This window comes from Entamoeba histolytica, genomic scaffold, assembly GCF_000208925.1.
Source record: "Entamoeba histolytica HM-1:IMSS scf_1104750518787 genomic scaffold, whole genome shotgun sequence".
NCBI lineage: Eukaryota > Evosea > Mastigamoebida > Endamoebidae > Entamoeba > Entamoeba histolytica.
The window spans coordinates 1-25,049 of record NW_001914932.1 but is presented as its reverse complement, the minus strand read 5'-3'; the positions used below and the strand labels follow the sequence as shown (position 1 = coordinate 25,049).

Sequence of the window (25,049 nt, the reverse complement as noted above, 5' to 3'; positions counted from 1 at the left end):
TATCAATAATTTATTTCGTCAATGAGTCATAAAAAAGAAATTATTGATAAAAACAAGAAAAGAAAAAATTAAGAGAAACTTAGAATTAAAATAATCAATGTCTTCTCAACCTCTTCGTCTAAGTGACGTCATCAAAATAACAATTTGTGGAGGTTCATATCCCCCAGATATTGACAAAGTAAAATCAATATCAGATTTTATGAGAATGAATGTTGAAGCTCCATTAGGATTATCTGAACAATCAATGTTATTAATGAAAAAGTACAAACATAAAGAGTTAACAGAAGTTCAAATGTTATGTCTGTTAGAAATTATCGATTATACAGTTAAGCATCAGTCTGTATTTAGAATAGAAGTAGGTGAACTTGAATTTATACGACATATGCAGATATTAGCAAAATTTAAAGTTTGTATTGTTTTAGTAAATGAATAAAAATACAAAAGAGTTAGAGATGTTAATTTCATAGAAAGAAGATGTTTTAGATGAAGTTCAAATGAAAGCAAGAAAAATGATTGCAGAATGGGGATTTAAATTTCCATATGAATTAAATGAGTATATGAAAATATATGAAAAGAATAAAAAAGCATTTAATTGTCTTGACATTCAAATGAATTATCCACAATTAATCGAAAATTCAGAGCAAATAGAATTTGAAAAGTATGTACATAAAATTCAAAAAAGTATAAAGAAATGTTCTGTTCAAATGATCTCACCAAATGAACAATTTGAATCTGTGTTAGAAGAAGCAAAAAAATTATCAAAGTTTGTTAAGAATAAATGAAAGATTTAAAATAAAAAAAAAGAGTAATACTTAAATTAAAACTTAGAAAATTTGAAGAATTAATTGAAGGTATTAATGGTTTTAAAAAGAATGAATATTCAGACTTATTGAATATTTTAAATGATAAAAGACATCGTCTCAATGAAATGAAAAAAGTTAAACCAAGTAGTCAACATGGATATTTATCCTTAAATGATATAGAACCTAAAATTTCAAAAACTAAACAAAACTCTCATCACCATCACAAACAAAGAAAAGAAAGTGCTCCATTTATTGATATTAAACCAATTCAACAAAATGAACACCAACAAAAACAATCATCACAAGAATCAATGAATATTTATTCTATTCCTGATCCAAAAACCCCTCGAGAAACATCATCTCACTTTGTCCCAGTACCAACAAGTAAAGATAATGTTCCAATGTATTGTGTCGAAACTGAAATAAAAGAACCTCATCTTCATAAAATACAATTGGCTGCACCTCCAAGAAAAAGAGCTATGAGTGCAAGTGCCCAAGCATTACCGTATTTAGGATCAAGAAACCAAAACGTTTCATTACTTTAAAAAATTAATTAATTACATTACCTGTGAAGTAATTTCTCTATATTTATTTGATAAATCTAAGACAAATTCTTTTTATATTATTTTGAAAAATAGATTAAATTGTATTTTCTCAAATATTTTTTTAAAGAAATCATAAATATTCCCCCCAGTTAAATATATTACTTCTTTTTTTCTTTTATGTCTTTCTTGAAAAAAGTATAACAATACAAGACAGTCAATTACATTAAAAGGTTTTAATAATATTATCTAAAAAAGAATTAAATTAACTTTTGATGTTTCCCCCTTGAAGAACCGACGAAATTAAATTGAAAAGATGTTGTTTTGAAGTAAAACCAAAAAATAAAACTTCCAAAATGTTCGGTTTTTGAATATATTTTTATTTTCTACGAAGAAATAATTCAATTGAGACTGCCGACTCTTTCCAAATTGTTCTTGATTAATATGAAATTTCCTTTGTAATGGTAGCACTGAAAATCTTAAACAGAATGAGCACTTTTAAAACCCACCGTGATTATCAAGTGTGCGTTCAATGTACACTTATTGCTTTATTGAATGAACAATACTCGTTTCTTATTCAACGCCCAGTTAAAAAAGGTAATCTTTCTCTACAATTAATTAACATCAGAAGAATAGAACTTAACAAAGACTGGATTGATGTTGAAGCTTTTGTAAATAAAAGATGCCAAGATCGAATTACTTTTGATATTTCAATTGGAATTCCTTCAGAAACAGCAAAACAAAGAGTTTCTAAGAATAAAATCTTTGAACAAATACATTTACTCATAGATCTATCCTTTGTTATGGGATATTCATTTCGTTCTTCATTCACTAATGGAAATAACCATTCAATGATATATGAAACTGTAGTAGAAATATATCATAACAATATATTAATACTTTCAACTCAAGAAATTGAGTCAGTTGGAAATAAAATAAATGCCTTAATCTATGGTCGTTTGAGTAAACAACATTCAATAACTTTAGAACAAAAAGACACACAAATAATTTCTTTGTTACAAACTCAATTTAATCGTTTCTGAGGTAAATCTAGAAAAACAGAAAAAACATTTCATCATTCAAATTTTTGTTATTTATTTTTTCATTTTTAAGAATTTATGATTTTCGAAAGAATCGTTACAAACTTCTTTTTTTTTCTATTTTTTCTTTTTTATTAAAATGATTGGAAAATTAGGAAAAAATACTTGATTTAAAAGGAAGAACTAAGGAAAATACTTTAGTCCAAAAGTCCGTTAGTGTCGCCATCATCTAATAGTTCTACATTTTTTGATGTCGAAGGCAGTACCCTACAATCCATTCAATGTTCATACTAAAAACTTTAGTGGAAAGAGATTATCACCTCGTGAATCTTCTAAAAAAGAAGTTAAACCTAAGTCTCCATTTAAAAAAGAAATAAATTGGACTTTACTTGAAAAACTTGATTTAAAAGAATTTGACAAAGAGGTTGAAAGAATAAAATCTCGGAATGAGTTACGTTCAAATGATGAACTTCAAATTAAAAAATTAAGAAGAAAAATACAAAATAGATGGTCTTCTAAGTGTAGTAGGGAAAAAAAGAAAGATAAATTTATAGAAATTCAACAAGAACTTATTAAATATAAACAAAAATGTATTTCTCTTGAACAAGAAAATAAACGTCTTAAATTACTTATAGAAAAATCCTCTTCATTTTCAGAACCATTACTTTCAAATAAGAACAAGTTTAATTCTCAATAGTTGTTTATATTTTTTATGAACTTCATTTTTATTAATAATTTTTTTTCAATAAAAAATATCTTATATGTATGTAACTTAACAACCAAATCTAAGAAAGGAAGATGAGTTGGATTCTTTAGTTGTAAAATTTTTTATGTTTTATTTAAAGAGATAGGGGTTTTGATTACTGATGAATATTTGTTTATAATTAGAATTATGTCATTTTTCCTTTTTAGCTTTTCTGGGTAATGGTAAATGACATTTTTTTGTTTTATTAAAATTATTTTTATTTCCTTGTCTTATGGTATGATAATGAAGTTTTATAAAGACAAAAAACAATTAATTAAATGTTAATAGAATGAATTTCTATTGTTTCTGGATCAATTGAGAAAAATCAATTGTATGAAATATTATCAAGTAATTTTATGGAGTATGTTTGTTGTTATAGACTCAATATTCTATGTTTTTCATAATGTTTTTTTAATAATAACGTTTCTGTCTTCTTTTACATTGTAATTTTCTATTTTTACTTCTTTATTTAATCTATTATTCTCTGAATTTATTATTCAATTATTTTGACACGTCTTAATTTCTCTATTTTTTTTATTCTTTATTTCTTTATATTTATTTCTTTTATTGAATTTATATTGTGCCAATGAGTATTTCCAGTTATTAATTTTCATTATACTTAAATTTAATTCATTTATTGTTATAATGACACTATCATAATTGATATATCTTTCATTCCACGAGGTGATTTGTTTTATTTTCCATTTCTCTTTATTTAATATCACCTGTGTTTCATATAATGATTTCCAATATTCTAAAGTAATATCGTTATTTGGGTATATTTCATTCTTTGGGTCTTTCTTCCTTATTCTAATTTTCTTGTTAGAATCAAACATGATTTTATTTGTATTGATTCTGATTATTTCATTTTTATTAAATTTAATTCTTTCTTTTATCATTGTCATCATATATTTTATGTATTTTATTCTTTCTAGTGCTTTAACTTTAATTCATTCTTCATCATATTCTTTTAATTTCATGATGCACTTTATTCTCTACAATTTTCTTCCCTTGACCAAATCTTCTAGTCTATTTATTTTCTTTAGGATTTCTTTTATTTCATCAAATTTATCTCCTATTATTTTATTTTGGAGATAGAGATGCATATAAATTGAAATATTCATATCATCTTGCAGATAATCCATTCTGCTTCTTGATATTATCCAATCTATTATTAATTTCCATTATTAATTCGTCAGCTTCTTTTCTTTTCCAGTAGTAATTAATATTTGTACATTTTTCTATTTTCATTTCTTTCACTTTATTGATGAGAGTGTTAAGGTATTCTTCATCAATTTCAGTAGAGTTATTCTTTAATATGATGTTTTTTATTATTGAATCACACTCTACTCTTCTTTCTATTATATTATTTACTTTCATTTTAATGTACAGTTTAATACTTTCTTTTATTTTATGTGATATTTTAATATAATTAATATATTCTTTTTCATTATTGACATTGATGTTTATTACTTTTATTATACTTTCTATTTGTTCCCATCTTAATTTCTTATATAATTTCTTATATAATTTCTTATTCAACCAATTAATTGCAAAACAATACAACACTTCAATTAAATTTCTTTTTCTTTCTTTTGTATTATTTCTTATCTGATTATTTTCATTATATTTTTTGATATTCGGTGTTATTTATTATTATTTCACTTTTACGTCTTCAATTTTTGGGTTTGTTTTTAATTTCTTTCTTCAATTGTTTAAATATCTTTTTCTTTACCTTCTTACTTCTTGAGTATTTCTGAATATTCTTCTTTCTCCATTTTATTTCTTATTCTTTCTATTTTCATTTCTTGTTAACGATTTATATTTGTTATTTGTATAGTCATCATCACTATATTTACCTTGTTTCTTATTTGTTTTTCTTTGTACCTTTCTCTTTCTAATCCATTTTTTCCCTAGTATTTCTTTTACCATTCATAATATTATTAATCACATTCTTGTTATCAACATTCATTCTTTTATATGACATTGAATTTCTATGTCTTGTTTGTTTTCTTTACAAGACGCAAAGGTTTTACGCAATAACCATTGCATTAAAATTTGTTATTTTCTTCATTGGAAAACGGTCTATTTTTATATCAAATAAAAAAAATGACAATGAATAATAAAAAGAAATGATTTTAGTTCATAGAAAAAAAAACACAAAAGAAGGAATATAAAAAACATTTCATTCATTATTTCAAGAATCTTTTAAATTCGTAATTTGTAGTTTTTTTCTATTAATAAAACTATAGTGAATAGTTGAGTTAGTTCAAGATAATTTTATCCACAAAAATAAAACAGAACTTAGAAGTAGAATAAATAGAGCAAAATGAAAAGTCAATTAGGCTATGGGATTAATGCAAGTAAAAAGCACCTAACAGATGGAAAGTTTTTAAAGTACATTTCTGGGTACTTAAAACAAAATGTTTGCTTTTATTATCTTTCTTTCTCTCTAATTCATTCAAATAACTTATATTCACTAGAAAATAAGTCCTATAAATGTCAAAACAATTATTGTATCTAACAATTTATTAACACTTACACCTCCAATTCAAATTATGACTTCATTAAATACTTTGGATCTTTCTGATAATAAGATTGATACCTTGACAAATGAATTTACTCAATTAAATTCGTTGACATCATTAAATCTTAGTCATAATAAACTCATTGACTTTTCACTGTTATGCAATATGACAAATTTAAAAGTATTAAATCTTTCTCACAACAGAATTGAGTCATTACCTCTTGACAAATTCACTAACCTTTCTGGAATAAGTTTGTTTATATTTGTTTTATTTTTATAATTTCATATAAATTAATATTACTCATTAAATAGGTGAATTAGACTTAGGGTGGAATGAATTGACAGAATTCGATTATGAGTGGATGATTCCATTAAAATCAATTCATTCATTTTCTGTTATTGCTAACAAAATTACTGTTGTGAAAAATGATAATGGAGTATTTTCAAAAGACTTTGGTACTCCATATGCTCAACTCACGCCAAACTGTATATTACCTCATTTATTTCTTGGTTCTGTTGAATCTACAACTAAACCATTCTTAAGAGAATATCATATTGAAGGTGTACTTTCTATTGGAACTAAACCATTATATACAAGTAAGAAAGTTGAGTATTTGTTTATTCAATGTGGAGATAGTATTTCGGATGATATTTCATCTCATTTTAATGAATCATTTGAATTTATTGATCGATTTGTTACAGCGGAAAAAAATGTATTAGTTCATTGTGTTGCTGGAGTTAGTAGATCAGCATCATTAGTCATTGCATATGTAATGAAAAAAGAAAAAATACCTTATGAAGCTGCTCTTGCAAAAGTAAAAGCACATCGTTTTTGTGTATGTCCAAATCCTGCTTTTGCTCAACAACTTCAAAAATACAAACCACATTAATTTATTGTATTGTTACATCTATCTCCCTTGTCATATTTTCTTAAAAGATAAAATCTTAAAATTTTTATAAAAAAATCTTTGAAAATTAATTATTATTTCGTTTATGAATAATCAACAAATTCATCTCACATTTAAAAATGATTTAAAAGAAGATGAAATTATTCTTGCACAATTTGAACAGACAAAATTTGAATCACTTCCTCGTCCTATAAAACTTATTAAAGATGTTCTTACCCCTGAAGCACCAAATAAAAAAGATGAACAAAAAAGACAGTATTATAAAAAGGCTATTGCTGATGCTCCTTTTATTCTTTCTGCAGGTGAACAACCACTTCTTGCACCCAAATTAGATCCAATAACAAACCAAATGATTTCAACTAAACCGATTATTACTTTAGGAAGTAGAAAAATCAAAGAAGAAGAAAAGTTTGCATTAATTCAAATACAAGATGATGGAAATGCTACAATAAATATTTTAGATGAAAATTGGATTTTTAGTAGAAAGGCTGATATGGAAAAACCACTTTTTTCAAATGCTGTAGAAGAAGTTGATGGTTCTGATGATACTAGAGTTAAAAAAAAGGAATATCAAAGTGAAGAAGAACGTTACTCTAATTTTAGTGATAATTATGGTGATGATGAAGATGACTTTAATGAAAAGAATGATAAAACTGCTTCTGATGACAGTGATGATGAAGAAAAGAAAGAGGCAAAATCACGTAAAAGATTATCTTCATCATCTCAACCAGCACCGAGAAAAGAGTTAATGAATTTAATTATTGAAAAAATGAAGGCAAGTGGAGATGAAATGTTTCTTGATGACTTAAATAAATCATTAAATCCTGATGGCAATGAAGAGTTATCAAAGAAATTAACTGATTTATATGCTCGTGTTTTAACTGTATCAAAACAAACAACAGAATCTCCTTTAATTGTAACACTAAAGAAAGAACACTCTTCTAAAAAACCAAAAAAAAGAACCGATAAAAAGAGTGAAAAGAAACCAGAGTCAAGTAAGTAATGAAAGAAGTAAACTTTTTATTATCAACAAACCAAAAAATTCATGTTATTGTTTTATTTAAAAAGGATTAAGTCTGATGATCATTAAGAATAATTGAGATTTTTAAAAAAAACTAATTTTAAATAAAGAGTGATTTTCCTTGTAATAATCCTGCGTAAATTTTTCTATTATTAATTATTTTTTATGTTTATTATTTTATTATTGTTTTTCGTAATACTATTTTCTTCATTTCATCTTCTTTATTCATAATAAAATATAACTTTGTTTATTAAAAACTTTCTTTAATGTATTCTTCTGTTTATTGGTATTGTTTTTTTCAAATAATTTTTTCAATTTTCTCTTTATTGAGTAATAAACATTACTTTAAGTTATTCAACCCTTTGTTTTAATTATTTAGTTTGAACAACTTTATCTACCAACTATATATTTCTTAAATTAACAGAATAACTCATTTTAAACAACGTAATAAACAGCAAATATATTTAAAAAATATAATAATTGATTAAAAAATTAAAAACAATATTAAGGAAAAAAGCATAATCATTTTATTAATAGAATTATAAATATAAATACTATAGTTCATTTTCAACTAAACTTCTTTATAATAAAAGGAAAAGCACTTACTCTAAGAATAATTAGTACAGTCCAGGTATAGTAGTTAATCAATGTTGTTATGAGAATAATCAATAGTAAATTAAGAAAAATAACAGAAAATATAGAGTAATACATGAGTGAAATAATATGATATTAAAAATTGAGTGTGTGTTAGAAATAATAAGAACAACACTAGGAATATGCATTGAAAGATATAAATGAAATTGAATAAAGAATTGAAATTGACAAGACTATATAAGGCATGTGATAAGAAATTAATAAGAGTGAATATTTCAAAAATAATATAATATGTATATATAAGATAAAATAAAGAGGTGCAACAATTGACATGACAAGAGTAAATGATAAAAAGATGGTTGTAAAATTTATTAATAAAGTAAAAATGTATAAAATTGGTTAAGATAATATAAAACAAATTAATAGACTAAAAGAAGTGAAACTAATTGAAATAAAAATGATAATAAATAGAATAAAGAATAAAGAATTAGTAAGAATACTCAATGAACAATATATCACCAAATAATTTAAATTAAAAAATAAAAGATATAATAAATATTGAAAATGAGATATCTAATGACATAGTGTGGAGAAGATGGAGGATAATATAGAAAAACACATAAAAATATATTTAGCAATAAGGAAAATAAAGAAAATGAAAGATAAAATATCAAATAATTAAATTAAAAAAAACATATACTTATTAATTATTAATTTTAACCACTGCTTTAGTCTTTATTTTGTTATGTTATTTCTTTAAATACTTTCAAACTCTTTTAATTTGAATTAATAACGACTAATCGATGTTTTTATTATTTGTTCATTAGATTTTCATTTAAATAATAATTATTATAAATGCATTGGTGTGAATTGTTTTTAATAGTTCTTTATCAGGTGTTGTAACTATGTCAGTACTTTCTTTTATGAAAGAGATTATTCCAATATGAATTTCAAAAAAGTTTCATGAAGTTGATTACTTTCACTAAAAAAAAAGAAAACTCAAATAAGCAAAACAAAGAAACTAGGATGAGTGGAGGAAAAGAACAAGAAATGACTGAAAGAAAAGAGGATAAAAGCACAGAAAAAGGAAATGATCCAGAGACAGAAATGAAGGAATATGAAAAAGTCTTTGATTCTATAGTCAAAGATAATGAAAGACAAAGAAAACAAAGAACATTTAGATGTCAAAGTATGATTGTTTCACAACAAGAAATTGATTCAATAAATCAACAGATTGATAGAGAACTTGCAAAAGAATTTTTACAAGAAATAAATGAACCATTAAAATCATTAAAAGGAAAGCCACAAGGAAGAAATGAACTAAAATTTAATATTGAAACACAAATTAAAAAATTAACACAAAAACGAGTTAATTTAATGAAAGAAGTTCATAGCATTGATTGTGAATTAGAAAGGTTAAAAAGATCTTTAGAATTATTACAATCACCAATTAAAGATAAAAAACCAAAGAAAAAAGAAAAGAGAACTAAAAAAGAAGAAGACAATGGAGATCAAAAAGGTAGTAAAATATCACACAAAACTAACATATCTACTCATCCACTTTTTGAAGTTGATTCTACTACAAATCGTTTAAAATTAGAAAAACAGCAATTTGAAAATGAAAGAGAGGTTATAATAAATGAAAGAGAAAGACTAGATAAGGAACTTCGGTTATTAGAAGATGAGTTAAAAATAAAACAAGATGAATTTGAAAAAACATTAAAAGAAGCAACTGACAGATACACTGAACAAGGAAAAAAGAAGAAAAAAGAAAAGAAAAAGAAAAAAATTGAAGAAGAAAGAAAGAAAGTTGATTTACGTCTTTCTCAAATAGAGAATGAAATAATTGAAAGACAAAAATTACTTGAAGAACGATTAAAAGTATTACAACATAAACAAGATAAAAAAGAAAGAAAATTTGTTGGAAAGTCTTTAGACATGCGAGGAATTGTTAATTGATTTGTTTTTTGAGAAGAATATTGTTAACAAAAAAAAAATAAAGAAGAAATGCCAAATATTATAAATTGTCATTTTATAAGTTTTCATCTTTCTATTTTCAATTTATTTAATGAAATTGATCAAATTGTTTATTATTTATTCAAATATTGTTCAATTTGATATTAATTATGAATTTAAAAAATAAATTATTTTTCTTATTTATTCCAAAAGAATTATATTCTTCCATACAAAAAATCTATTATTCAAAAAGTATTTAATGATTCAAAAAAAAAATTAATTAAAATAATTTAGTTATTTCTGAGAATTAAAAAAATAAATATATTTGAAGTTGTTTAGTTCTTTCTTTGTTAATATATTTTTCTGTGATTATTGGTTATAACAATAACATAATGTTTTTTATTCAGTTAATAACTAAGAAAGAAATTTATACAAAGTTCATGGAAAATAAAAGTTATATGAAATGATATTAATTTCCTTTAATTAATGAGGAAAGTGAAACATAAATAAGAGAAAGTTTATTATTTTATTTAACAAACAATTCTCATGTAAATTAATGAAGAGATAATTGAAAACAAATAATTATTGACTTAGACCTTTGAAAATGGGTTTGTGTTTATCGGTACGGAAAACCTTAATACCTTCAATAATGAAAATAATATTTATCAACCTTCATCTTTTAAATATTTTATATCTTAAAAGGCCGTTATAAGTACGGAAGTGTGTAATTATTTCAAAAATGCTTTATCTACTAATAATGGAAAAGTTATTTGAATGGAGAGTGAACAATGGTTAGATGTACCTCTTACACCAAATAATACTGTAAATGAACTTATTATTGTTGTTTCTGATAAACTTAGAAAAAAAGGAATAACTCTTACTAATGTCGTCTGTGAAAATAACCATTTCACAATTAAACAATTAATGGAGTCTGGTAGATTAGTTTGTCTTGAAGAAACAATAAAAAATGAAAGTAGACCAGAAACACCTTCTTCCTGTCAAACTGATAATACAAAAGAAATCAATGAACAAACTTCTCCTATTGGAAGTTGCCATTGTTGTAAAACAAGAAAAGAAATTTATTTCATTTGTGAAAAAAATAAATACCATAGAATATGTGAACGTTGTATGAGAAAATTCTCGGGTGTTGTTGTTTGTCCTATTTGCAACAATATTTGTACTTGTGCTACTTGCAAAAGAAATGCAAAAAAAGGAAGAGACTGTTAATTTTTATTTACATATTTTTATTTATTTTTTTAATTATTTTATTAAAACAAAACTAATATTAGTCATTATCAAACTCTTTTCTACATTAATTTTTAATCCTATTGCATTAAATATTTCTTTAGTTAATTTGTATGCTTTTTCCATTTCATCGAGGCTATTAGTTATTATCTTTAAATCGTCCATATATAATATATGTGGTTTAACTCGACTTGTTTTTCTTCTCCATTCATTTTAATATTTAATTTGCTTATTTGTTTATCTAATTGTTTAGATAATATAACAATAGATAATACAAATAAAAGTGGAGATAGGCTGTCACCTTGTATTATTCCTTTTTCTACATTTAATCATACCCACACTTTCTTGATTGTAATATAAATTAAGACATGTATTATTTAATATATATAATATATTATTAATTACTACTAGTGTGATATTAAAATATATTAAGCATTGTTTAATCCATTGATGGTTAATACTATTATATGCTTTGGATACGTCATAATATCTTTCTACCCACTTCCATTTAGCCTTTAATAATAATTGTTGGATTATAGTGTTATATAATAATCCTTCTTTTGATGATATGTATATTTTTTACATCCAATTTGATTTAATGAAAGTTGTTTTTCAATTGGATTTAACATCAATTGATTTTCTATTTTCATCTTTAATATTGATGGATATACTTTTAACAAACAATTTAAACAAGTTATTTGTCTGTATTTCTTTTTGTCTAGTTTATCTCATTTCTTATATATTAATATTGTTCTTCCTTGAATAAAATGAAGAGGTATTTCATTAGGATTATTTAACAATTCATTAAATAATTTTATTAAATATTTCATTGGTTGTTCTAAATATTTAATCCAAAATCCTTGTATTTTATCATTTTCAATTTACTTTCAATTATTAATGAATTTAATATCACAGTCTAGTTCATTTTGAGTGATTATTGACATTCTATTATTAATTCTATTTTCATTTAATATTTCATATAAATTAATATTCAGGAAATCTATAATAGTATTAATTTCATAGATTCCTTTCCAGAAATTAATAGTGGAGATATTATCTGGATATTCATCTCCTTTAGGCTTATTTAGATGTTGCCTTTTTCCATATTTCATCATTTTATAATTCCATCTTATTCTTTTCAAATTATTCTTTCTTATTTCTATTTCTATTATTTTCATCTTCTGTTTCTTGACTGCCTTGTTCTTCCTTCTTATTTTTACATCATTTATACTTTCTTTCTCCATTATTATGATACATAGTTTTATCACAATAATGTATATACCTATGGAAATATTGTTAAAAATGAGATAAAAATGAAAAAGATAAATGTATAAGTGCAATAACTCACATCATTATTATTTTAGTTATGACGACCATAGCTATTGTATATTTAACTTTGGCGATGGTATTGTTCTCTATTCATTTTTGTATCAATTATGATTTTTGATTCGTACAAATTTCATTTTTTTGTATTATATTTCGACTGTAGTTTACGTCTATATTTATATTACGTTACATAAGACATTTTATTGTGGTGTATAGTTTTTTGATATGACTCAAAGCAACATAAAAAGAAAGTAAAGAAAACACATTAACCAACAAAAATTAATCCAAAATACATTTCTTAAAAAGTCATCATAAACACATGTTTTATAAAACAAATTCTTCTAACTCTGTGGTGTCTTCTGAGCCACCAATTTTCATGACTATTGATTGCCTTTTAGTACTTTTTTTTTGAACTGAAGAAGCAGAAGGAATTTTTGATTCTTTTTTTAAATCTTTATTTAAGTCATTAATTTGAGATGGTCGTTGAGGGATTTTCATTGAATATCCTAATGCCATTTCAATATCTTTTTGTAATGCTATAATCAATTGTTCTACTTCACTTTTTGGAGTTTTTAAATTTTCAAGAACCATTTCCTCTTTTAATTTTCTTTTTGATTGTGGTTTTAATGTTTTAGATGATTGGTTTTCAGTAGTTGACACAATTGGAACTTGAGGAAGAGGGGGTTTAGTTGAAGTGTCTTGAGTTACATTTGGTGAAATAACATTTACATCAACAAGATAAGGATTAAAAATAAAATCAGATATATTAGAACAAAGTTCATTATATTCTTCATTTAAACTAATTCTAAATGTTTTAGCGAAGAATTGAACGTCCTCCTTTGGTTTTTGAAGAAGTCTTTTCATTATTAATTTTTTGATAACATCAGGAGATTCTTTTTTGATATGATTGTATCCTTTAAAATTTAATATTTCTTTTAATAAATTAGTTGAACCTTGTGACGTTCCAAACAATATTTCATAAATTGTTTTTAACTTCTCTTGAGATAATTTCTTTATTCTTTCTATTAATTTTTTATTTCTTCCCATTTGTATTATATTTTCTTCGTTATGTCTTTTATTAGGTTTTTTTTCATTAATTAACGATATTTCATCCGAGTTTATTCTATCTGCTAAAGACTTTCTTTTCAATGGATTAATGTTTTTACTCATTATAAAGTAAAATTTAATAATTAAAGTTGTATTATTTTTTATTTTAATAAAATTTTGAAGAAAAAAGAATAAAAAACAAATATACCAACTATCAAAATTCTAATCATTCCCAATTTTCATAACTTTTAGGTGCTTTAAAGTCTGAATATTTCGCTAAACTAAGTACTGTCTTAACATGTTCAACACTAATACCATACGCATCACAATGCCTACATTTTCTTCTGCCACATTTTGGACAAACAATAACTAGTTGATTTATATGAACTGCAAATAAATATTCACAAGAAACACAATAGAAGGGAAATTTATTTGGATCTTCCATTATTTTATCTAATTGTTTTGTATCAACGTCATGAATTTTATCTTCTAATAATGACTGTTCAGTATACAATGGACATTCACCTGAATGAAAATGTTCATATCCATCAATTTTTTTACCACAATTATAACAAAAATATGTACCACAAATACATGTTATTTTATTACATCCATAAGACTTAATAACTGGACATTTACAAACTGGACATTTCTTGATATTTTTTGTCATTAATTCACCTACTATTTCATCATAATATTGTTGTGATTTATATTTTTCTAAACAATTTGATGAATCATAACATTGTCCATTATGATTCTTTGTTAAACATTTACTACAAAAAGTTTTTTCACATCGAGGACATTGAATTGGTGTAGACTTTTTATAAACAATAGGATCTACCATAATTCCTGAATAAGAACAAAATGGACAAACAATAAAATCATCTCCTCCACTCTTTACATAAAGTAGAACAAGTTGATTTTCATATTTATCAATTAAATCTTTTGGACAACTTTTTTTCATTTCCCAAGGTAATATTTCTGCTTTACATTCAGCATATGGACATTCTACATAAGTACCATTTGTCAATGAAACTGCCACTGACTCTTTTAAACAATTATTACAAAGATAATGTCCACAAGAAGACAACACAATAAAATTGGAAGGAGGATATTCTTCATAACAAACATCACAAGTAATAAGTGGAGTAGAATAAAATACTTTTCTAGTTTCATCATAATTATATTGAAGAATATTTTTTTCTCTTTCTTCTCGTGAGATTGGGATTTCACTAAAACTTAATATGTCAAGTTGTTTTGGTGATAAGTTTGAAAGAAATTCATATAATAACATAAATAATCCTGAAAAATTAAATTGTTGAAATTCATCTTCAATTCTTGTTTTAATTTCTATCATATCTTTAATGGTTAACCAAAGACTATTCATTTGAAAAGATGGTTTTTCTTCATTATAACTAATAAGTATAGTAATCGGTGTTAAATATTTAATTTTAACTTCATTTTTATTCATATACATTCGTGGAACATTTCTAATTGGAATAATTTTAAATGGAATTTCATTTTCTAATGAAACAATAATATTCATTCTAAATTCATTTGGCTTAATATATGTAACAGAATTAGGATAAATGCTATTTATTGTGTTGTACTCTTCTAATACTTCATCAGAACAAATAATATCTTGAGATTCATTTTGTGACATCAAGAAGTTTTAGACTTTCTTTTTTAGTGAAACTTTTTTCTTGGAACTAATTTTATTCGTGAAGTTTGAGTTTTAACATTATTATAACAATTAACTTTTTTTAATTTTTAATAATTAGATTTTTAATTTAATGAATAACATAAATTTATCTATAACAAAAAAGGGTTTAATGTTTTATTAAAAAATATTATTATTCATGAGTGTTCTTTCTAAACACCCTCTAAATTCATTGAAAATTAATTCAAGACTAATTCAAACATGTGAAGATAAGTTACAAGTTAAAACATACTCACATGTTCAATATGCAGCTATTCCTGAAATATTACAAGAAAAAGATTGTCTTGTAAAAGCACAAACTGGAAGTGGTAAGACATTAGCCTATTTACTTCCTACAATAACTATGATTTTAAATAAACATCCAAAGTTAAAAAGAACTGATGGGTTATTTTGTTTAATATTAACACCAACAAGAGAATTAACTCAACAAGTATATGATGTTTTAACTATATTAACAACATCAATTATTGGATTGGTACCATCAATTGTAGTTGGAGGTGATAGTAAGAAAAGTGAAAAAGCAAGAATAAGAAAAGGAGTAAATATTTTAGTAGGAACACCAGGAAGACTATTAGATCATATTAATTCAACAAACAACTTAAAACTAGATAAAGTAGAATTTCTTATTATGGATGAAGCAGATAGAGTTCTTGATGCAGGATTTGAGAAGGATGTGATTGAGATTATAAATCATGTTAATAAAAATAGAACAAGTATTTTAGTAAGTGCCACTTTAACTGAAAGTGTAAAGAAATTATCTAATCTCGCACTTAAAAATCCCGTATTTATTGATGGAGATAAAAGAGAAAATGCAAAAGAAAGAAAAAAATTAAAATTAATTAAAGAAGAAGAAAATAATCAAGAAAAAACAGAAAAAATAATTAATGAAGATAAAATAGAAGATAAATTAATTTTACCTTCAACATTAAAACAATATGCAATGTTGATAACAGATAAGTATAGACTTGCTTATTTAATTGCATGTTTAAGAACATTTTTAAAAGAGTCTATTCAAAGAAAAATTATTGTATTTTTTTCATGTATTCAATCAGTTAATTATCATTATTCATTATTCTCTCAACTTCAATTTATGGATAAAACTCCTATTTTACCAGAAACTTCCCTTTTTAGATTACATGGTGATTTAACAACTGTAGAAAGACATGATGGTATGCAAAAATTTATTAAAAGTAAAAAAGCCGTATTATTTACAACTGACGTAGCTGCTAGAGGAATTGATTTAAAAGATATTGATTGGATTATTCAATATGATCCACCAGGAGAAACATCAGAATATATTCATCGAGTTGGAAGAACAGCGAGAATTGGAAGAAATGGAAATTCATTATTAATGTTATTAGAATCAGAAGGAGAATATGTAAATTTATTAAGAAATGAAGGTGTTATTATTGAAGAAATGAAACGAGATGAAGTAGTCAAATCTTTGAATATGGCAGGAGGAGATAAAAAAGTAATAAGTAGATTGCATGAGATGCAATTACAAGTCGAAAAGTTACTTATTGATAATGAAGAGTTAAAAGAAATGGCAATTAAATCATTCCAAGCTCATTTAAGATCATACACAACCCATCGTGGAGAGTTAAGAAAAATATTTTCAATTAAAAAATTACATATTGGTCATATTTGTAAAAGCTTTGGTATAAGAGATACTCCTACTTCTGTAATGTCTGTTATTAAAAAACAAGATGGCTTTTTAACAAAACCAAAAGAAAAGAAAAAAGAACTAAAAGAAGGGATGAGAAAAATGTCAGAATTCGATGCTGGAATCATTACAAAAAAGAAAAAAAAGAGGTAAAAGTATGACTAACAAGACATTACCTTAAAACCAAAAAAAAAATAAAATAAAATTGATTGATTTGTTCAATTAGTTATTCAAATAATGAAATATTTTAATATTTTGAAGTTGAAAAAAAACTTCTTTTTATTGTTTAATAACTTTTTATATATTTTTAAAAAAAAAGAAATAAAAACAAATAGAAAAGAAATTGAAACAATTTTATTTTAGAAGATTAGTTATTTTTAAAACTATCATGTTTTCAATTGCTAAAAATAAAAAATGCGAGAGATGTATTTTTAAAACAATAATCTAAAAATAAAGAATGAAGATAGTAAATAAATAATAAAAAAATTAAATAAATAATAAAAATAGGAGATTTATTTAAAGAAATTCTGGCGAAAAAACGAAGAGGCAAAAAAAGAATAAAAGTTTTAAAGACAATTAGAACTCTCTCTAACTTTAAAATTCAAATTGTTTTAATGTCAACAGTGAATGACAGTTTATGTACATCAGAAACAACAGATACCTGTGTAATATTTGAAGTTTCAAATACAATTAAAGAAATAGAAGAAACAAGTAATGGACCATATTCAAAAAATGGATGGGGGAATGATTCATCATCAACAATTGTTCAACCGATTAATCCAGAATTTATTGTATTTCCAGTAGATGAAGAATCAGAAAAAAAGATGTATGCAAATGAAGTTAATATTCAAATATTAAAAGAAATAGAAGCAACAATGAATAAACTTCAAAAAGCTAATAAAAAGAAAGATAAATTAGCACGTTTAACAGGAAGAAGAAATAGTTTAGAAAAAATATCACCATTTTTAGTTTCAGAAACTTCAGAAGAAGCAATTCGTAATGGAAATTTAGTTCTTAAAAGTGATCATATTAAACAAAAAATTGGTGAACGACCAGATCCAATAATTCTCTCTAAACATGTTGTTGATAATAAAAAATCATTTGATAAAAATGAATGGAAAACAAAAGAAAAAATTAATAAAATTTCTAAAATATTTGGACGACCTGATTCAATTAGAACAATTGCTCTTCTTCTTCAATCATCATCTCCAAATGAAGCTATTATTAATTCTATTAAATTAAAAAAAATGGAAAAATTAAAGAAACTTGCAGGTATTGAATAAATTGTATAGAAAACCTTTTATTTATCTTACAACATATTTACAAATTCACTTCTTTTTTATTTCTTCTTCTTCTTCTTTTTTTTTCATTAAATTCTCTTTTTTTTTTAAATTAAATTGAACTTAGAAATGTATTTTCTTTGATGGAATCAGAATTATTTGTTGAAAGTCATTCTAAACCAATCATAACTTATGACTCTATTACATGCTATAGTATTTTAATTAATTATATTGTTGGTACTGGTGTTTTTGGATTACCATTAGCTTTTAGAACAAGTGGATTATTATTAGCAATTTTAATGTCAATTACTTTCTTTGTACTTTGTTGTATTACAGCATTTTGGATGTTAGAATCATTAGCCCGTACATGTGGATTACATTCATTAACTTCAGAAGGTAGACCAATTACTCAAATAACAACAATACCATCAAGTGTAACAAAAATGGGAAATATATATTTTGGAGTAGTTGGGAAAAGAACAGTAATAAGTGTGTTAAGCTTTTTCTGTATTGGAGCACTTTGGGCATATTCATCAATATTTTCATCAACAACTACATTACTATTATGGAAATATATTTTTCCAAAATATGGAACATGTTCAGCAAATATTGGTATTTGGGGATGGTTTGATCATTGTCATATTACTTATATTTTTTCATTACTATTTTATTCAATGCTTGTTTTACCTATGTCATTCATGGAAATAGCAGAACAAGCATTTGTTCAAAAATTTTTAACAATGTATCGATTTGCTGCTATTTTTTTAATGATATTTACATCCTTTATTAGTTTATTATATCGATCACCTTCATATTCTGATGATGATATTATTGATCCACTTGCTTTATTTAATTTAAATGGGTTTGGAGCTGCATTTTCAGTTATTTCAGTATCACTTGCATGTCACCATAATATTCCAGAAAGTGTAGCACCATTACAAGATAAACGAAAATTAAAAAAATTAATATTTATTACATTATTATCAGCAACAATAATTTATATTACTCTTGGAGTCATTGGTGCACTTTGTTTTGGAAAGAAAACAGTATCACCAATAACAACAAATTGGTTAGAATATACTGGATGTGATGGTGGATTTGGAATATGTCAAGATCATAAAATAAGATGGTATGGATATGTTATTCAAATTACTATTCTTATGTTTCCATTAGTAAATCTAACATCAGAATATCCATTAGTAAGTGCTACATTAGCTTCAAATATTTCACAACTTTCATCTGAAAATACATCAAAAGTTTCTTTCAGTTCAAAATGTTTAGCTGCATTTCCACCTTTATTATTAGCAATGATTAAAGCTGATTTATCAAAAATATTTGGATTTACTGGAATATTTGGATTTGTATTAATTCTTATTCTACCTTCAATGTTCCAAATTTTCTCTAAAAAAACTTACAAACTTCAATTTGGTAAAAAAGCTTCAACAACAATTTATTCAGGAGTATATAGTACTTCTAAATTGGCTTGGTGTGTATTAATTATTTCTATTATTCTTTTTGCATTTTCTGTTGTTCAAAACCTTGACAGTTTATTCAATATTAATTGGTTAAATTAAAATTAAGAAATGTTACTTTAAACTCTTCCTTCTCATTTTATAATATCATTAAACCAATCAATTTCTTTTTAATTTATTTCTTTCTCTTTTTCATAATAAATTTACTTAATTGAATATTACATTTTAATGAAAATTACTTTAATCTATACTTCATAATAAATAAAATTTATTATTCTTTTGATTTTTCTTTTCTTTCATTTTATTTCTTCTTTTAATTACTATCTATACAACATATATTTCATTTTATATCAATCGCTTTGTTTTTTTTTTCAATTATGTCAAGTAATTTAATTACCGATAATGTTTAATTGTAATTACTTGGTTTTAACTTATTTTTCTTTCTTTTAAATTAATTAAGTGATCTTAAATTATTAATTATTCCTTTACATGTTCTTAGTACTTCTCTTTTATTCTTCATTTGCACTACCTTCTTTTGAAGGTGAATTTGCTTCTAAAACTAGAAGTTATACTATTATGAAAAATGATTTGTATGATAATGTATTTGAAATACATACAAATGAAATACTTTATCAAATTATTATTCGAGAAAAAACAGTTGAATTAATAGATAGACATAATACTCTATTAGGAAAACTTCATATAAATAATCAAACTACAGACTTACTTGCAACTGATAAAAACTACTCTCTTTTTATATCTCAAAATCATATCACTATCAAAAAAATTAAATCTGGAACTATGTTATTTGATGCAGAACGAGTTCCAAGTCATTTTATTCATGACGTTTTTTGTCTTACTTTATTTTCTTTAATTGTTATTCTTCATATAATGGTTTGGAGACAAGGAGGTGCATTATTAATACCTGGTTCTGTAATTGTAAAAAATTTAAAACAGGAGTGAAAGGGTTAATAAATTTCTAATTCATAAAATTTTATTTATATTTTTTAGAGTAATTTTAAGAGACATAAAATGGAATTTTTCAAAGGAATTTGTTTAAGGGTTGTGAAAGAAAGAGAGTCTTTTCAAACTTTTTTTATTTAAAAAATAAGAAAGAACTTAAAAAATACAGAAGATGGTTAAAAATATTGGAGCCTTACTTCTTGGAGTTCTTGGAGGAATTGTAGCTGTAATAACTGTCATTCCTGGAATTATTTTCTTATGGAAAGTTATTATTAAGCCATTATTATTCCCAACTAACACTAAAAAATATAAAGGAGAAAAGACATATTGTATTGTTACTGGTGCTGCTGGAGGAATTGGAAAAGCTTTTGCTGAAAAGTTTGCTAAAGAAGGATTTAATTTAATTATTATGGATAGACTTGCAGAACCACTTGCTGAGTTAAAGAAAATGCTTGAAGAAAAATACAATGTAACTGTCGTTGATTATGTTGCTGATTTTATTGCTATGGATAAAAATAATGAATGGAATAAAGTAGAAGAGTTAATTGCTAATTATGATATTGGGGTATTAGTTAATAATGTTGGAATGTGTAATTATCTTCCAGGTAAATTTGGACAACTTGAATTAAAAGACATTAACAATATGATCTCTTTGAACATAAGAACTTTGTTAATGATGACTCATATTTGTATTCCAAAGATGGAAGGAAGAAAAGAAAAAGGTTTAATTGTGAACATGTCATCATCTACATCTGGATATCCACATCCATTAATTCAAGTTTATTCATCAACAAAAGCCTTTGTTAGACAATTCACTGACTCTATTTATGCTGAATATAAAGGTAAGATTGATGTTATTGCTTATACTCCATGGTATATTAAGACTGATATGACTAAAATTAGAGAAAATGCAATTTATGCATTAACACCATCTGATTTCGTTGATTATGCTTTTAGATATTTCGGTCAACAAAATCATATTAACCCATATTGGTTCCATTATTTAATGGACATTGGAACTTCTACTATTCCAGAAGCTATTTTCTCAAAGAGTGTTATCAAACAACAAACATTTGTTAGAAAGAGATTACAAATGAAACTTGAACAACAAATGGCTGAAGCTGCTTCAAAGAAAACTGAGTAAGAGTTTAATATTTTTCTTTTTTTGTTTAATTTTTTTTCTATCATTCAATATAAAATATTATTAAAAATAAAAAAAAGAATTGTAGAGATAAATAACTACAGAGTTAATATAAAAGATGTTCAGTTATAACAGCTATAACATCAACTATTAAAGATGGGTTTAGTGTTTGAATATATTGAACAACTTCAGGAATTTCCATCATTTTTCTTAACCTTTCAAGTTCAAAATAAGTTGTTATTGACATTGAACGTATTATTTGTAATGATTCATTAATTTCATTTTTATCAAATTTTTGAATATCATCTCTGTCAGGTAATTCTTCAAATGGATTAGTAAGTCCAATTTTTTGAATAATTTTTTGATAATTATTAAGTAGAATATTACTAAAGTCAATTTGATAACAAGTACTATCTAAAGGATTAATTTCATATGGTATATGAATTATTAATGGTCCTAAAATCATTGCAAAATTCTTTAATGTCATCATATGAATAGAACTGTATTTAACTAATCTATTAACTAATCCATATAATATACTTAATGATAATAAATGTTCTCTTGGTATTTTCTTTAATACTTCTACTGCAAAGTCAATCTCTTGAGATATACTTGATGATAATTGTTTAACCAAATTATAGTCTATTAATCCATCTGTATATTCTCTTATATATGTCTTTAATGTCCCTACAACATTATGAACATCACTTGCTCTTCTACGCATTTGAAATAGAAAAGAAGTATCACACATAACACACTTTTCAGCTTTTTTCTTAGTAAATTCAGTATCTCCAGAAACTCTAAAAATTCCTTCGACTAAATAACCATAAGTGTAAATCCACCAACACAGATTAAACACAACTTGAGGAATAACATTTTTTGGATTATTAACACTTATATCAGTTGGATAAACTACGATTTCGTAAATATAAATTAATAATCTAAAATTATTTAAACAAACTCTTTGGTAAAGAAAATGGATGGTTATTAAAACAAACAAATATACAACTTCCATTTAATGTTAATGCTCCTCTAATTGTTAAATTTTTTGATAATATTTTTCCAGTTTGACTTCTAAAAACAAGGTCTTCAATATCAATAATTTCTTTTGTATTTGTTTTTAAATATTTTTGAATAACCTCACTTAGAGTTAAATGTAATGGTTCCTAAATTCATAAGTATTAATATATAAGTATTAATCAATAGAAAAAAAAATAAACTTTAACAATAGTTACTACATGATAACTCAAACATTGAATGTCAAGAAGTAGTTCTGATTTTTGTTTTAAATCCATTGAAGCTAATAATTTTTGTTTTTTTTCTTCATTTTTTAATATATTTTTTAACTCTTTATCTGATAATACTCGAGGAGAATCTTCATCCATTGCAATTAATGATATATCTCTTCTTTCTTCACTTGAATTCTTTGATCTCCATGACATTCTTCTAGATTTATATCCTTCTTTTTCAAATAAAATTTGAGGACTATTACTTTTTATTTTAGGACTTACAACTGTTGATGGAACTTCATACAAACCTTCAGGAACAGTTTCAAATCCAAGACTTTCTCTTGAACTTAATCGAAAGCTTCTTCTAACTTTTATTTCATTTTCTTCAGTTTTTTTTTCTTGTTTTTCCATCTTTTTTCCATAAACACTACTTCTAGTTACTCTTTCTTTTGTTTTACATGAAATTTCTACTGAAAGACCATTTATTTTATTTGTATTATTAAATGTTTTTCCTTGAGTTTGTAGGTTGTTTTTTTTTTCTGAGATAAAATCAGTTGTGTCATCATTAAAAGAATTTTGTAATGATTCAATAGTAAGTTCCTGAACATTTAATTCAGGTGTTTGTGTCTTTTTCTTCGTTCCATCATAAAAATCTTTTTTACTAAATCTGAAGATTGATTTTTCAGACATTTTGTTATATTTTTAAGTTCTATAATTTTATAGTTTTTTTTCCCTTCATAACTTTATTTTTATGTTAAAAAGTTCCCTTAAATATCCCATATTTTATTTTCAATTTATAATAACAATTTTTTTGTAGTATTAATTTATTGGTATTTTTCTTTTTAAAAAAAAAGAAAGAAAAATAAATTTATTACATAAATCTTTTTTTCCAATAAATTATCGTTTTAAAGTTCAACTTTTATTGAACTATTTTCAGTTTTATTTAATTCAGTCATGTTTATTACAGTTTCATTAAGTTGTTTATCTTTAACTTTTTCATATAGTTCAGGATGAAGGAATTCAGTAATAGATTTAATAACTTCTGCTCTTTTAGTGAATTCATCTAATTCAATATCATCAATAGTATTAAATTCTAAAAATTCTTGTTGTTCATTTATTTTCTTTAAAAATTCTTCTTTCTTTTCTTTTTCAAGACTTTCATTTTCAATAACTTCTTTTTTTAATGCATATAAAGTTGATTCAAAGTTATTAATCATTTCACCAATTTGTTTAAATGATTCATCAATATCATCAAACCATTTTAATATTTCTTTTGATCGTTGATAATTTCTACTCATAAAACTAATTAATGGATGATATAATATAAAGAAATTAAATCTACTTGTTTCATTCTTAGCACATTCAAAAATATGTTCTTCCCATTCAACTTTTGGTGTTATTTTTGTTTTCTTTGTTTCATTATGATTTTCTGTTTCATTATTATTAATTTCTTCTTCTTTAATTTCAATGTTTTCTTCATTTATTTGTTCTTTACCATTTTCAATAATTTCTTCTTCAATTTCAATTTCTTCTTTAATACTTTCCTTTTCTGTTTTTGGTATATTTTCTGTTGAATTATTTTCTGTTTCATTTACTTCTTCTGTAACATTAATAACTTTATATTTCTTTTCAGTACAATTAGTCCATGCAGTGTATTTCATTTCACTTTTAGAAATATCAACTAATCCATATGAATTTAATTTAAATGTTAAACTAATATCAATTCCCCTTTCATTTAATGTTTGATTTAAATTAAATTGATTTCCAATACCTACCATATATGCAACTTTATCTTTACTTCCCATCATTGAATATGAAATTGTAAAA

General features: G+C 24.2%; 16 protein-coding genes across 16 annotated transcripts, besides 3 other annotated features; 12 read left to right on the top strand and 4 right to left on the bottom strand.

The window, feature by feature from the left end:
- Positions 1 to 97: 97 nt before the first annotated feature.
- On the top strand, positions 98 to 1,348 carry EHI_165200 (uncharacterized protein; the record flags this gene model as incomplete). The annotated part of the gene is made up of 3 exons (XM_647138.2): positions 98 to 406; positions 468 to 763; positions 829 to 1,348. 3 exons carry the CDS (start codon positions 98 to 100, stop codon positions 1,346 to 1,348), a joined length of 1,125 nt encoding a protein of 374 aa, XP_652230.2.
- Positions 1,349 to 1,833: 485 nt separating this feature from the next.
- EHI_165190 (uncharacterized protein) lies at positions 1,834 to 2,388 on the top strand (the record flags this gene model as incomplete). The annotated part of the gene is made up of 1 exon (XM_647137.2): positions 1,834 to 2,388. One exon carries the CDS (start codon positions 1,834 to 1,836, stop codon positions 2,386 to 2,388), a length of 555 nt encoding a protein of 184 aa, XP_652229.2.
- A 247-nt stretch (positions 2,389 to 2,635) lies between these two features.
- EHI_165180 (uncharacterized protein) lies at positions 2,636 to 3,082 on the top strand (the record flags this gene model as incomplete). The annotated part of the gene is made up of 1 exon (XM_647136.1): positions 2,636 to 3,082. The coding sequence occupies one exon, from the start codon at positions 2,636 to 2,638 to the stop codon at positions 3,080 to 3,082; it is 447 nt and encodes a 148-aa protein (XP_652228.1).
- Positions 3,083 to 3,723: 641 nt separating this feature from the next.
- Positions 3,724 to 4,778: a repeat region.
- A 73-nt stretch (positions 4,779 to 4,851) lies between these two features.
- Positions 4,852 to 5,217: a repeat region.
- A 471-nt stretch (positions 5,218 to 5,688) lies between these two features.
- Positions 5,689 to 6,547, top strand: EHI_165170 (leucine rich repeat and phosphatase domain containing protein; the record flags this gene model as incomplete). The annotated part of the gene is made up of 2 exons (XM_647135.1): positions 5,689 to 5,908; positions 5,970 to 6,547. The coding sequence occupies 2 exons, from the start codon at positions 5,689 to 5,691 to the stop codon at positions 6,545 to 6,547; spliced, it is 798 nt and encodes a 265-aa protein (XP_652227.1).
- Positions 6,548 to 6,650: 103 nt separating this feature from the next.
- On the top strand, positions 6,651 to 7,568 carry EHI_165160 (uncharacterized protein; the record flags this gene model as incomplete). Its single annotated transcript, XM_647134.1, has 1 exon — positions 6,651 to 7,568. The coding sequence occupies one exon, from the start codon at positions 6,651 to 6,653 to the stop codon at positions 7,566 to 7,568; it is 918 nt and encodes a 305-aa protein (XP_652226.1).
- Positions 7,569 to 9,143: 1,575 nt separating this feature from the next.
- EHI_165150 (myosin heavy chain, putative) lies at positions 9,144 to 10,139 on the top strand (the record flags this gene model as incomplete). Its single annotated transcript, XM_001913676.1, has 1 exon — positions 9,144 to 10,139. One exon carries the CDS (start codon positions 9,144 to 9,146, stop codon positions 10,137 to 10,139), a length of 996 nt encoding a protein of 331 aa, XP_001913711.1.
- A 771-nt stretch (positions 10,140 to 10,910) lies between these two features.
- On the top strand, positions 10,911 to 11,363 carry EHI_165140 (uncharacterized protein; the record flags this gene model as incomplete). The annotated part of the gene is made up of 1 exon (XM_647133.1): positions 10,911 to 11,363. One exon carries the CDS (start codon positions 10,911 to 10,913, stop codon positions 11,361 to 11,363), a length of 453 nt encoding a protein of 150 aa, XP_652225.1.
- A 51-nt stretch (positions 11,364 to 11,414) lies between these two features.
- Positions 11,415 to 12,562: a repeat region.
- Positions 12,563 to 13,031: 469 nt separating this feature from the next.
- Positions 13,032 to 13,877, bottom strand: EHI_165130 (uncharacterized protein; the record flags this gene model as incomplete). Its single annotated transcript, XM_647132.1, has 1 exon — positions 13,032 to 13,877. The coding sequence occupies one exon, from the start codon at positions 13,875 to 13,877 to the stop codon at positions 13,032 to 13,034; it is 846 nt and encodes a 281-aa protein (XP_652224.1).
- A 103-nt stretch (positions 13,878 to 13,980) lies between these two features.
- Positions 13,981 to 15,417, bottom strand: EHI_165120 (zinc finger protein, putative; the record flags this gene model as incomplete). The annotated part of the gene is made up of 1 exon (XM_647131.1): positions 13,981 to 15,417. One exon carries the CDS (start codon positions 15,415 to 15,417, stop codon positions 13,981 to 13,983), a length of 1,437 nt encoding a protein of 478 aa, XP_652223.1.
- A 196-nt stretch (positions 15,418 to 15,613) lies between these two features.
- On the top strand, positions 15,614 to 17,290 carry EHI_165110 (DEAD/DEAH box helicase, putative; the record flags this gene model as incomplete). The annotated part of the gene is made up of 1 exon (XM_647130.1): positions 15,614 to 17,290. One exon carries the CDS (start codon positions 15,614 to 15,616, stop codon positions 17,288 to 17,290), a length of 1,677 nt encoding a protein of 558 aa, XP_652222.1.
- A 461-nt stretch (positions 17,291 to 17,751) lies between these two features.
- Positions 17,752 to 18,420, top strand: EHI_165100 (uncharacterized protein; the record flags this gene model as incomplete). The annotated part of the gene is made up of 1 exon (XM_647129.1): positions 17,752 to 18,420. The coding sequence occupies one exon, from the start codon at positions 17,752 to 17,754 to the stop codon at positions 18,418 to 18,420; it is 669 nt and encodes a 222-aa protein (XP_652221.1).
- A 140-nt stretch (positions 18,421 to 18,560) lies between these two features.
- On the top strand, positions 18,561 to 19,991 carry EHI_165090 (amino acid transporter, putative; the record flags this gene model as incomplete). Its single annotated transcript, XM_647128.1, has 1 exon — positions 18,561 to 19,991. The coding sequence occupies one exon, from the start codon at positions 18,561 to 18,563 to the stop codon at positions 19,989 to 19,991; it is 1,431 nt and encodes a 476-aa protein (XP_652220.1).
- A 387-nt stretch (positions 19,992 to 20,378) lies between these two features.
- EHI_165080 (uncharacterized protein) lies at positions 20,379 to 20,852 on the top strand (the record flags this gene model as incomplete). The annotated part of the gene is made up of 1 exon (XM_647127.1): positions 20,379 to 20,852. One exon carries the CDS (start codon positions 20,379 to 20,381, stop codon positions 20,850 to 20,852), a length of 474 nt encoding a protein of 157 aa, XP_652219.1.
- A 172-nt stretch (positions 20,853 to 21,024) lies between these two features.
- On the top strand, positions 21,025 to 21,996 carry EHI_165070 (short chain dehydrogenase family protein; the record flags this gene model as incomplete). The annotated part of the gene is made up of 1 exon (XM_647126.1): positions 21,025 to 21,996. One exon carries the CDS (start codon positions 21,025 to 21,027, stop codon positions 21,994 to 21,996), a length of 972 nt encoding a protein of 323 aa, XP_652218.1.
- Positions 21,997 to 22,099: 103 nt separating this feature from the next.
- Positions 22,100 to 23,912, bottom strand: EHI_165060 (RhoGAP domain containing protein; the record flags this gene model as incomplete). Its single annotated transcript, XM_647125.1, has 3 exons — positions 22,100 to 22,905; positions 22,955 to 23,159; positions 23,214 to 23,912. The coding sequence occupies 3 exons, from the start codon at positions 23,910 to 23,912 to the stop codon at positions 22,100 to 22,102; spliced, it is 1,710 nt and encodes a 569-aa protein (XP_652217.1).
- Positions 23,913 to 24,127: 215 nt separating this feature from the next.
- Positions 24,128 to 25,030, bottom strand: EHI_165050 (uncharacterized protein; the record flags this gene model as incomplete). The annotated part of the gene is made up of 1 exon (XM_001913675.1): positions 24,128 to 25,030. The coding sequence occupies one exon, from the start codon at positions 25,028 to 25,030 to the stop codon at positions 24,128 to 24,130; it is 903 nt and encodes a 300-aa protein (XP_001913710.1).
- Positions 25,031 to 25,049: the final 19 nt, after the last annotated feature.